At 52.4% G+C, this 12,675-nt stretch overlaps 1 protein-coding gene across 1 annotated transcript in view; it reads right to left on the minus strand.

Moving 5' to 3' along the window:
- Positions 1–117: 117 nt before the first annotated feature.
- Positions 118–12,675, minus strand: part of bcam (basal cell adhesion molecule (Lutheran blood group)) — a 19,094-nt gene continuing 6,536 nt past the window's right edge. Inside the window, exons 3-17 of the mRNA XM_035424315.1 lie at positions 11,339–11,561; positions 9,625–9,695; positions 9,413–9,509; positions 8,845–9,027; positions 7,907–8,034; positions 7,580–7,724; positions 6,742–6,857; positions 5,079–5,220; positions 3,063–3,187; positions 2,512–2,653; positions 2,186–2,227; positions 1,617–1,637; positions 989–1,130; positions 750–849; positions 118–272 (exon numbers count right to left, since the gene is read on the minus strand). Of these exons, the coding sequence (XP_035280206.1) occupies positions 270–272; positions 750–849; positions 989–1,130; positions 1,617–1,637; positions 2,186–2,227; positions 2,512–2,653; positions 3,063–3,187; positions 5,079–5,220; positions 6,742–6,857; positions 7,580–7,724; positions 7,907–8,034; positions 8,845–9,027; positions 9,413–9,509; positions 9,625–9,695; positions 11,339–11,561 (1,680 nt within the window). The 3' untranslated portion in view covers positions 118–269. The remainder of the gene's footprint in view (positions 273–749; positions 850–988; positions 1,131–1,616; positions 1,638–2,185; positions 2,228–2,511; positions 2,654–3,062; positions 3,188–5,078; positions 5,221–6,741; positions 6,858–7,579; positions 7,725–7,906; positions 8,035–8,844; positions 9,028–9,412; positions 9,510–9,624; positions 9,696–11,338; positions 11,562–12,675) is intronic.

The raw sequence follows: 12,675 nt of genomic DNA on the forward strand, positions 1-12,675 counted from the left end.
TGAAATTATTTCCAAGAATATATTAGATCCCATGAACTTGGCCAATTAAGCAAACCCCCCAACCACGCCCCCCCCCCCCCCACACACACCAATAACTACCCATACACTACATCTTCCACCCCCCCCCCCCCTTTCTCCAACCCCTCTACTCTCCTCCTTTCAGATTTCAGGTTCTTCTGAAAAATACAAAAAAGAAGCTAGCACTGCCAACGTTTGACCTCGGTATCTTCCACTGCCCCATCCGTCCTTCGCCGGTTCCGTTCGTCCTTTCACTGAGGGAAAGAAAAACCATGCGAGATGTTAGCAAGCCAAAGGATGGTCCATGCTCTCCCTACTGGCCAAATCAAATGGCCTGGCATTTACCCACAGTCGCAGCTGAACATCGTTCTCCCTGGAGCAACACAAAGGAGATTCGATCCAAATTCCAATATGAGAATAAAGGCAATTTTCTTGTCATGCATATCCACAATAATAATTATTTCCCATCTCCCATTATTTTCTCCCTAGTCTGGAAAGGAGTCAGTGATGCTCCTCCGATGCATTCGCCCGCAAACCATATTGATTTCCAACAAGTTAAGCAAGCCACCTCAAAATGTTAAAGAACTTAAAGCTTAATACCCCACCAGGGAAGGGAACCCACAACCACCTGGCCACCTGCCAGAACCTTAAGGACTACTTAGGTTGATGGAGGAGTGGCTTGCTTTTTACTGTTAATCCTGCCCAGCGGAAGATCACATGACCCTCCTCACCTGCTCCGTCACAGGCCGCTTGTTTAGTAGCCCCGCCTCCTCGTTAGCCTTTTCTGACTTCATCTCCACCACGATGTCGTTGTTCACTTCCCCGGTTGTCCTGTGAGAGAGGGAAGGGGACAGAGAGTGGAAGAGCGTCAGACGGAGAGACAGAGAGAGGGCTGGTCCCAGGACCCGGTCTTCACGTCGGCCGGCCAATCAGCACGGTCGTGGGCGTGTCCCTCCCCCATGTCACTCACACGTCCTTCTTGTCCTGTTTGCCGCAGGACAACTTCCCCTTCTTCTGCATGAAGTACAGTATCGCCACCAGCAGGAGGAGCAAGAGAACACACACCACCACGGCGATCACGACCCCACTGGACCCGCCCTGCTGTCTCTCCGCTGTGGGGACGGGGGAGGGGGGTGAAGAGGGGGGGGGGGGGGGGGGGGGGCATTCAGCTCTGATTCACCAACTGGACAGTGACCCCAAGGACCCCAAGAAAGAACGAAAGGTGTATAGCTACCAACGGACAGTCAGCAATGTGAGTGACAGACACACAAACACGCACATGTACACGCACGCACACAAGACACATAAGCACATAGAAAGACAGGAAAGCACACACCCTCATCCTCTAGTACACAGGCATTCCCAGACACACACACAGGCACAATCACACACATACACACACACACACTCACATACTCTCCCATGCAAACACACACTCACATGCACACATATTCATTCACACACACAAACACTCACTCACACATGCACACACACACACACAAACACACACTCACACATGCACACACACACACTCACATACTGTCACATACGCTTACACTCACACACACACACACACACACCGCTGTATCAGTACAGACCTGTTTTAAGCACAGGGTTTCCTTTGCGCAGCATTGAGAGAAAAGAGTGACTGAATCTGGATGCTTTTAATCCACACAATTTAGCACACAACACACTACACATGAAGGAAAGCCCAGTGCACTTGGCACACAGCGCAAGAGCACCAACACACTCCACACACACACAGCTACACACCACACACAGCGCAACTTAAACGCACAGCTCATCAAACACTCCACACAAAACAGCTACACACCACATATAGCGCAACTTAAACGCACAGCTCATCAAATAAAGTAGGAAAGAGAACACAGGAGGAAAAGTAAGACAGTCACAAGAAAAGAACAGAAGAGAGCAGCACAGAAGAGAATAGAATAGAATACTTTATTGCCCCAGAGGGAAAATTCTCTCGCAACATCCGTAAAATTTAGGCCAGAGCCGACAAACGAAGTAACAGTATACAATATACAATATACACAATGTTCAAAAAAACAACAAACGTTCTACAGGGTTCAGTAATGTACACAAGATACGATATATGCTGTGGACAAGGACGACAGGAGAAGAGAGAAGATGGACAAATGTCTACCTCTATCAGTAGCACCATTATCAGAGTTGTCAGAGGGAATGTCTGTAAGAAAAGAGAAAACATCAACATTACTATTTGGACAGAGAGAGAAACAGAGAGATAGAGAGAGAGAGATCGGACAGTCAGAATAGTCTTTTATTATTGTTCATACAGTTACTATTGCTGTTTTATGCAAACGGTTGGGGTGGCAAGACGATACTGTTCACCCAACCTCTCTCCCTCTCTATGTCTCTCATTCAATGCTATGCTGATGCGAGGTGCTGCCAATAAAGCTTCTTTGAATTTGAATTTGAGAGAAGGGGAGAGAGAGAGACTGGCAAACTGACCTTTACTGATAGAGACTTTGAACTGCTGGGAGTCTGTTCCGTGCACGTTGCCTGCTTGGCAGGTGACCCCGTCCCTGATCACAACGCTTGTGGCCTCCAGCATCACCGTGCTGATCACCGCGTTACCCTTCACCTCCACTGACTGAGGACAGAGAGAGAGAGAGAGAGGCAAGAGAAACGTGAGAGAGAGAGAGAGAGAGAGGCAAGAGAAAAGTGAGAGAGAGAGAGGCAAGAGAAAAGTGTGTGAAAGAGAGAGAGAAAGAGAGAAAAAAGAATGAGAGTGCGTGTGAGCAGGAGGGAGAGAGAGAATGGAAAACAGGAAGAATAGCACAGCACATAACAGGGCCAATGCAGTTCAGTGATTTTAAGATGTAGGCCTGCTTTGACATGTGATGCTGACATGTGAGGAAAACGTCAACACACACACGCACACACACACACACAGACACACACTCAAACACACACACACGCAAGCGCAAACACACACACGCACATACACAGACACACACACACACACACGCAAACGCAAACACACACACGCGCACACACACCTGTTTCCCTGACGGTGTCCAGGTGAACTGTGGGGCGGGGTGGCCCTGGACGGAGCACATGAGAGTCACCGTGTCGCCCTCCTTCTGCACGAAAGCCTCAGAGGGAGCCTCGATCTCCGGCTTTCCTGAGACGCAAAGGAAAGAGAGAGACACAGAGAGGCAGAGAGAGAGAGAGAGAGAGAGAGGAGGGGAGAGGGAGGGAGGGAGGGAGAGAGAGAGAGTGAGAGAGAGAGAGAGAGAGATAAAGGGAGAGGGAGGGAGGGACAGAGAGAGAGAGGGAGATAGAGAGAGAGAGGGAGGGAGGGAGGGAGAGAGAGAGAGAGAGAGATAGAGAGAGAGGGAGATAGAGAGATTGGATGATCAGAATAGTCTGCGGGCCCCGCCTTCCTGTCGTGTGTGTCCGTAACACAAAAGGAAATTCCGCGTGTCCACAGGTGCTTCCCCGCTGACCTCCTGACACCAGGAATGTATTTTTGCGCGTTTAATGTATGTCTGCTGGGAACCCACACAGCTCTCTGCTGTCTGAGAGACCCTGAGAGAGACACGAAGCGGTCCGGACCACAGACACGAGAGAGAGGGCCGGCTACTGTACCCCCCCCCACCCCCCCCCCCCCCGCATGGAACCAAGCAGCACTTACGGGCCGGAGGTGCTGCATCCGCCTAGTCTAGACATGCAAAGCCGTCGCACGACAGAAAAAACAACGCCAAAAAAAAAAAAAAAAAAAAAGAAAAAGAAAGCGCATTCCTCACTTCATCACATGCGTACGGCGGGTGATTACCCGACCGCGTTCTCCGTCTGATCTGATCAGCGGAGACCTTCGCTCTGATGTGACAGACGCGCCGCGTGTTTGACCTGTCGTGCGAGGAGCGGCTCGAGAGCATGAGGGTGTCGCAAGAGCGCGCCGCGACTCAACGCAGCAGCTCGCAGTGAGCACCCACAGCAGGAGCTGTGTTCAGTAAAGTTATACAGCAGGAGCAGTGTTCAGTGGAGTTCTACAGCAGGAGTAGTGTTCAGTGATGTTATACAGCAGGAGTAGTGTTCAGTGGAGTTCTACAGCGGGAGTAGTGTTCAGTGGAGTTCTACAGCAGGAGCAGTGAGCACCCACAGCAGGAGCAGTGTTCAGTAAAGTTCTACAGCAGGAGTAGTGTTCAGTAAAGTTCTACAGAAGGAGCAGTGTTCAGTAATGTTCAACAGCAGGAGCAATGTTCAGTAAAGTTCTACAGCAGGAGTAGTGTTCAGTAAAGTTCAACAGCAGGAGTAGTGTTCAGTAAAGTTCTACAGCAGGAGCAGTGTTCAGTAATGTTCAACAGCAGGAGCAGTGTTCAGTAAAGTTCTACAGCAGGAGTAGTGCTCAGTAACATTCAACAGCAGGAGTAGTGTTCAGTAAAGTTCTACAGAAGGAGCAGTGTTCAGTGGAGTTCTACAGCGGGAGTAGTGTTCAGTAATGTTCAACAGCAGGAGCAGTGTTCAGTAAAGTTCTACAGCAGGAGCAGTGTTCAGTAAAGTTCTACAGCAGGAGTAGTGTTCAGTAATGTTCAACAGCAGGAGCAGTGTTCAGTGATGTTATGCAACAGGAGCAGTGTTTAGTGAAGTCCTACTGCAGGAGCAGTGTTCAGTGACGTTATGCAGCAGGAGCAGTGTTCAGTGACGTTATGCAGCAGGAGCAGTGTTTAGTGAAGTCCTACAGCAGGAGCACTGTTAAATGGAATTCCACAGCCGTATCAGTGTTCAGCGAAGCTTCACTGCAGTAACAGTTCTCAGAGGAGTTCCACATTGATGATAATATGCTGTCTTATGGTCTCTCAGTGCATAAGGGACTGGTGTTGGAAATGAGCTCTGGTTATAAACACATCTACGATGCACTGGCCACCATTCGAGCTTTCAATCAGGCTTTAAACTGAGGGCCGTATGTTTGCAGGACACGTGAATTAAATATGCTCATTTCTAAAAGGGCGAATCATAATCGTAATGGTATAACTGCCCGTGATGGCGGCGCATGCTCGCGGGCGGGGTACCTGTGACCGTGAGCGTGAAGTTGGCCTGAGCGTGGAGTCCCGGGACGGAGGGCACGGCGGCCACGCAGGAGTACTCCCCAGCGTCCGCGAAGGAGACCGACTTCAGGGAGAGCACGCCATTCTGAGACAGCACTGTGGAGCCCTGGGACAGCACAACGGAACAAGTCACTCCTGCAACCTGCACAGCACTGCTGGGAAGTGTGTGTGTGTGTGTGTGTGTGTGCGTGTGTGTGTGTGTATGTGTGCGTGTGTGTGTGTGTGTGTGTGTGTGCGTGTGTGTGTGTGTGTGTGTATGTGTGTATGTGTGTGTGTGTGTGTGTGTGTATGTGTGTGTGTGTGTGTGTGTGTGTGTGTGTGTGCGTGTGTGTGTGTGTATGTGTGTGTGTGTGTGTATGTGTGTATGTGTGTGTGTACGTGTGTGTGTGTGTGTGAGTGCGTGTACGTGCTTGTGTGTGTGTGTGTGTGTGTGTGTATGTGAAAGAGAGTAGGTGGGTGGGTGTGTGTGTGTGTGTGAGTGTGAAAGAGAGTAGGTGTGCAGGTGTGTGTGTGTGTGTGTGTGTGTGTGTGTAAAAGAGAGTAGGTGTGCAGGTGTGTGTGTGTGTGTGTGAGTGTGAAAGAGAGTAGGTGTGCAGGTGTGTGTGTGTGTGTGTGTGTGAAAGAGAGTAGGTGTGCAGGTGTGTGTGTGTGTGTGTGTGTGAAAGAGAGTAGGTGTGCAGGTGTGTGTGTGTGTGTGTGAGTGTGAAAGAGAGTAGATGTGCAGGTGTGTGTGTGTGTGTGTGTGTGAAAGAGAGTAGGTGTGCAGGTGTGTGTGTGTGTGTGAGTGTGAAAGAGAGTAGATGTGCAGGTGTGTGTGTGTGTGTGTGAAAGAGAGTAGGTGTGCAGGTGTGTGTGTGTGTGTGTGTGTGAAAGAGAGTAGATGTGCAGGTGTGTGTGTGTGTGTGTGAAAGAGAGTAGGTGTGCAGGTGTGTGTGTGTGTGTGTGTGTGAAAGAGAGTAGGTGTGCAGGTGTGTGTGTGTGTGTGTGTGTGTGTGTGTGTGAGTGTGAGTGTGAAAGAGAGTAGATGTGCAGGTGTGTGTGTGTGTGTGTGTGTGTGTGTGTGTGAAAGAGAGTAGGTGTGCAGGTGTGTGTGTGTGTGTGTGTGTGTGTGTGAAAGAGAGTAGGTGTGCAGGTGTGTGTGTGTGTGTGTGAGTGTGAGTGTGAAAGAGAGTAGATGTGCAGGTGTGTGTGTGTGTGTGTGTGTGTGTGTGTGAAAGAGAGTAGGTGTGCAGGTGTGTGTGTGTGTGTGTGTGTGTGTGTGTGTGAAAGAGAGTAGATGTGCAGGTGTGTGTGTGCGTGTGTGTGTGTGTGAAAGAGAGTAGGTGTGCAGGTGTGTGTGTGTGTCTAATTCTTTTCACACAATGTCAGCTGCAGCAGGGAGCACTCAATGTGCTCCAGTTCCTGTAAGTGACACTACAGCGACCAGACTCAACAGCTTTCAGACAGACCCAGACAGACGCCACACCGCCAGTCCTCAGACACAGCGAAGACGGCAAAAATGACATAACAATGACCCCCCCCCCAGACAGACGAAAGCAATACCCTCCCAGACACAGCGACAGGGCACACAGAGACGCCGCGGCAGCGCCACGGGGAGGCTGGGAGCTGGGGGGGGCCGCGGACTTGCCTTCTTCCAGTGCAGCGTGTGCTTGTCCGAGGCCTTGGTCTTGCAGTGCAGCTCCATGCTCCCGCCCAGGGGCTGGGACACCGGCCCAGCGGGAGTGATCACCACCGGGTTCAGGTCTGAGCGACGGAGAGGAGGAGGAGGAGGAGGAGGAGAGAAAGGCGGGAGTTTAAGGGAGAGAGAGAGAGAGAGAGAGAGATGCGGGAGACATGCGATCGTGACGGTTACGGTGGAAAAAGAGAGAGAGCCATTTTGTGTGCGGTCGTGCCAATGCCAGACACTGGACTGACGTGAAATCGACTGTTTTCTCATGAACCGCAGTGAACTAAAATGAACAGCACGGGGGTATCTGGTGATAGGAATTACAAGGCGTGCCCAAAGCTTATGAAACGTCCCTCCGCAGGACTGATACAGGAGACGTAAAAACGGTTTCATTAGCATGTATATGACATGCAGAATGCCCCTCTACCGAGATGGTAAATGGACTGCATTTATATAGCGCTTTTATCCAAAGCGCTTTACAATTGATGTCTCTCATCCACCAGAGCAGTTAGGGGTTAGGTGTCTTGCTCAGGGACACTTCGACACGCCCAGGGCGGGGGATCGGACCGGCAACCCTCCGACTGCCAGACAACCGCTCTAACCTCCTGAGCTATGTCGCCCCTAAATACGATACGGACACACGTCCAGAATGACCCGTTACGGGGAGTACGGCATGCAGATGGGGCAGAACGTGTCTCTACAGAGGCACATGCGGGACCTGCGGACTGTGGCCTAATGGAAGCGTGCAGCGCCGCGGGCGAGGCGGGGGCGGGCGAGCGGGGGAACGAGGGGCGCTTACAGTGGATGAAGAGCTCCAGCTGTTTCTCGAGCATCACGTCTTCCTCGGCGTCAAAGTCCAGGACCTCGCATTTGTACGTGCCCGAGTTGCCCCGGGTCACGGAGTTCAGGGTCAGCAGCCCTGCGGCGCCTTGCAAAGGAGTCCCCTGAGAGAGAGAGAGGGAGAGGGAGGGAGGGAGGGACAGAGAGAGAGGGAGGGAGAGAGAGAGAGAGAGTGGATGAGAGACAGAGACAGAGAGAGAGAGTCACCACGTGAGGCGCAGTCGCACGGCCGCGCCATGCTAACGTGCTAACGCGCTCGCGATCCGCTCGCGCTCGCGACACTCACCCCTGTAAGGAAAGAGAAGTCGAAGTCGGGCTGCGGGTACGCGTCCGAGTCGCACTTCAGCACCACGTCGTCGCCCTCTTTGATTGGCTCGGAGGACACCAGAGAGAAGGTTACGTGCTCGGTGGGATCTGATTGGGCAGGAAAAGAGACAGAGAGGACAAAGAGAGACAGATGCAGAAAAAGAGAGAGAGGGAGAGAGAGAGAGAGAGAGATAAGGAAGGAATGCGTATAAACTTGTTTGCGAGGGGATTGCTGTGGAGAGAGAACGGCCGCTTTGAAGACCCGCGTGACACAACGCACCGACGCCGCCCGCGCGGCTAGGACGAGACAGCTGTGATGCGCGCTCAACGCCGCCACAGATTTTTGGACGCTCGTCCCGCTATACATAGAACAGCGCTGCTCTTGTTATTTTATTTGGGGAACGCATACCCAATGACCCAAGCTCCAGTCTCCTAGTCTGCAGTGTTTGGGGTGGATAGCAGTTAGCTAGCGTGCTAACTAGCCATAGGTAATAACTGAGTATACGGTTGCTTGCTATCATGCGAGCTAACATTAGTTTAGCTAACAGATCGCTAGTACATTAGCAATCTAGCAGTGTGTCAGTTTGCCCCACAAATCATTTACTCAGATTATACAGCTATTATTGTGGCTATACTAGTGCAGCTAGTGCGTCACTCTTCAACTCAACCATATCAAGTTCCATATAGTTCCTGCATTCAAAAATCTCAAGAATACAGATTAAAAGCACATTTAGTTTAGGGAACAGCCTAGGTTGACAGGGTTGTGACTGGGCGTTCTCGTTGGACGCCGCGCGAGCGTGTTGGTCAGGACCGTGCGCGCGTGCGGAAGGGCCGGTTCTGAGCGGGAAGCGGAGGCTGGCGGGCGGGTCGGACCCGGGGCCCACTGCGCGTGCGGACGGCCCGGTGCTGGGCACTCACAGTGCAGCGGGAGGGTGAAGGGCTCAGAGTCCTTGGTGGCCACCACGCTGCCCGTCGTGTTGTACTCCACCCTGCAGTGGAAATGCGAGTCCTTGTCCTCCTTCTTGGCCTTCAGGTAGAGCGTGCTGTACACCGTCAGGAGACCCGACGCCTCCTTCACCATGCTGTTCACCATGTACATCTCTGAGGAGGAGGAGGAGGAGGAGGAAGAGAGGGACAGAGGGACAGAAGGGAGGACACAGAAATATTGAGAGAGGAATTCGGTTCGGTCAGTGAAAGCTGCTGAAGGCTAATTTTTTAGCCACCGCTCCCTGACTAGCCCATGTTTCCTGGACAACATGCATGAGCATACAGTCATCAGCATGACCAATCAGAACATCAGGCGAGACGATGGCGCAGACTGTCAGTGAACAGCGATAAGACCCCAAACAGCCACGCGTAGTGCAGCCTGTTTGTAGGGCCTGTCAGTAGAGGGGGTAAAGGGGTCTGTGTTTAGCATAGTGTGTCTGTAGATGAGTGTGTGTACCGTTGTGTGTGTGTGTGTGTGTCTGTAAAGGGGTACACTCACCCGCGCTGGAGTCAGAAACTTGAGGCAGGGCGTTGAGGTCCTTGTACCAGACGATGTGAGGTAAGGGGTGTCCGTTTCGACTGACACACTGTCCCACCTGACACCAACAGAAGAAGGGCGGGTTTTTTTTTTTGGTGGGGTTCTAACTGCATCGTGCTGGCAAATCGGCGTTTAACTTGAGCAGAACACGGGCTCAGAAAGGACAAACTCACCTCGGAGCTGGAGGAGTCGGTGACAGAAATGACCTCGTTGGAAAGCTTCACTTCGGGCTTCTCTGGAGCAACTGAGACGAACAGAGAGACCGAGCGTGTGAGCGAGGATGGAGAGAGAGAGAGAGAGAGAGAGAGAGAGAGAGAGAGAGAGCGCACACACGCGTGCACACACACACGCACACACACACACATGCCCAAAACAAACGCAGCCACAGTCGCCACAGCTATCAGCGTAAATATCTGCGTGAGCGTGATGCCTGCTCAGGCCTGGGTGTAAATGTGCAGATAAGGCCAGGGTCACACAGAGGGCACCGTTCACACACACGCTGCCACTCTACCTCCCACTCTCCCACTCTCAGCCGCTCCCTGCTTCACCTGCAAGGTGACTGTACCCCCCACTCCCAGCTGCTGCTCATCCTTATGCATAGCCACCGCACACTATATCACCTGTCATCATATCTGCCCTCTCTTTAAGTCGCCTTACTAATCCTCTAATGCCCTCTCTCCATCTCTCTCTCTCCCTCCTTCACTTCTCCCCTCTCACTCTCTCTCCCTCTCTTCTCCCCTCTCTTCTCCCCTCCCTTCCTCTCTCTCTTTCTCTCTCCTTCTCTCTGTCCTTCGCTCTAATTTGCTTTTAATGGCATGAGGGGTTTCAGTCACAGCCAGTGCCTTCTTGGTGTTCGTCAACAGTTATAGAAAATGACAGTGATAGACAGACAGACAGGGGAAGGGAGGGAGAGACAGAGAAGGAAGGAGGTGGGGAAGTTACTGGGGATCGCTGGGCTAGCTATTCTGCACAGATATTGGAAGATAGAGGGCGTATTAATTATGTGAGCGTATCCGGACAGAGCTACTGGAAAGACTACTGTACTCCACTGTTTTAAAATCATAGAGTTCGCCAATCCCTCAGCACTAATGTATGGACTCTTACACAATATGTATAGTGAAATAAAACAACAAGGTGCAGTGAAAAAGACAGCCTCACACCCACACAAACACACACACACACACACACACACACACGCACAAATAACAAAAGAGTAACAACAAACCAGAATGAACTGGAACTTGGAAAGACATATGCATAGCTGACCTGGGGTCAGTTATAATTCACATGGCGATTAATCAAACCGATCCTCCTGAGAGTCATAACAGTGACGCGTATTAAAAATGACAGGTGCCATTGGGCTATTAATCAATAGTGTCAGATGCAATCCACACCGCAGTAATTGACCCCGGGTAAACTAATAAAATCAGCTCACAGTAAACGCTGAAAAATTAGAACGGTCTTTCAGCTATTCTTGCCCGCAGAAAATATGAGCGGGCACTTCCAAGAGAAAGACGATTAAAAAAAAATCAATGACTCTCAAAAGTGGCTCCATCCCTCAAAACGATGTTTTGTATTTACGCGCTCGCGCTCTCCAGCGCAGCGGGCGGGCGGGCGGCTCTGATCACGGGCGGCTGCTAAACGGAAGCGCCGTGTGTACATTCGCCGGTCTTATCGCCCGTTTTAAGTGCGGGCGATAGCGCTTTTGTTTTTTGTTTGTTTTTTAAAAAGAGCGACTGACATCGCTCTGACATCAAACGGCTGAGATCCGCCGGCACAGCGACGCAAACAGGAAGCAGCGCTGAAGTGGGACGGCAGCGGGAGCCACGTGTTGGGAGGAGCAGCTGGAATGGCGGGATTTTGGGGGGGGGAGGGGGTGTCACTCACAGAAGACCTTGAGCTCCGTGGCGCCCTGGCCGACGCCCGCCGCGCCCGCCGTCACCTGGCAGTGGAGGCGGCGCTCGTCCTCGGGGTGCACCTGGGAGATGGCGAGGGAGAAGTCCTCTCCCATCGCCACCCTGCCCGTCAGGCGCGTGTCCACGTCCACCTTGCCGCCCGGCCCCGACGCCGGCCGATACGCCACGCGCTTCCGGGAGTCCTCGCCTTCGTCCTGAGAGAGGGGAGAGAGAGAGGGGGGGAGAGAGAGAGAGAGAGAGGGGGAGAGAGAGAGAGAGAAGGGGGAGAGGGGGAGAGGGAGAGAAGGGGGAGAGAGGGGGGGAGAGGGAGGAGGGAGAGAGGGGGAGAGAGGGAGGAGGGAGAGAAGGGGGAGAGAGGGAGGAGGGAGAGAAGGGGGAGAGAGGGGGGGAGAGGGAGGAGGGAGAGAGGGAGAGAGGGAGAGGGAGGAGGGAGAGAGGGGGAGAGAGGGGGAGAGAGGAGGGAGAGAGGGAGAGAGGGAGAGAGGGGGAGGGGGACAGAAGGGGGGAGAGAGAGGGAGAGAGAGGGGGAGAGGGAGAGAGAGGGGGGAGAGGGAGAGGGGGGGAGAAGGGGGGAGAGAGAGGGAGAGAGGAGGGAGAGAGAGAGGGAGAGAGGGAGGAGGGAGAGAGAGGGGGAGAGGGGGGGGAGGGAGAGAAGGGGGGAGAGAGGGACAAGGGAGAGAGAGGGGGAGAGGGGGAGGGGGAGAGAAGGAGGGAGAGGGAGGAGGGAGAGAGAGGGGGAGAGGGGGGCGGGAGAGAAGGGGGAGAGAGGGAGGAGGGAGAGAGAGGGGGAGAGGGGGAGGGGGAGAGAAGGGAGAAAGTCATTCTAAAATTGAAAGAGGGAAGTCATTCTAAAATTGAAAGACGGAAGTCATTCTAAAATTGGAGAAAAAACCAGTGACAGGAAGGGCATGGAGACACACACGTAGAGTTGCCCACACACGGACAGACAGATGCCAGTCTGGGCAGACACAGTGATGTCACACAGACAGACAGAGGCTACGGCGCTCGCCGCCCAGTGTATCACAGCTTCACACAGCCTGAGAGACGCCGAGTGGGCAAATCCTGCTAACAAGACAAGTGCATGCTGTTAGCGTGCTAACGAGTCAAATGTGCTCACTGCTAATTTTATGGGGGGGGGAAAAAAAATCCATAAAATCATTTGCAGCATATTATTTTCGCACTTTCGTCACCAAGAAAACAATTCTAATGTTAGCGTTACAATTCATGGTTGATGTTCACTCGTCGTTACTGCGTAGTTAGTTTCGCAGTTCTAATTTAAACCATTTTGTTAAAGGGTCGAGGGAGAGG

The sequence above is a fragment of the Anguilla anguilla genome, chromosome 1, assembly GCF_013347855.1.
Source record: "Anguilla anguilla isolate fAngAng1 chromosome 1, fAngAng1.pri, whole genome shotgun sequence".
In the NCBI taxonomy this organism is placed as follows: Eukaryota; Metazoa; Chordata; class Actinopteri; order Anguilliformes; family Anguillidae; genus Anguilla; species Anguilla anguilla.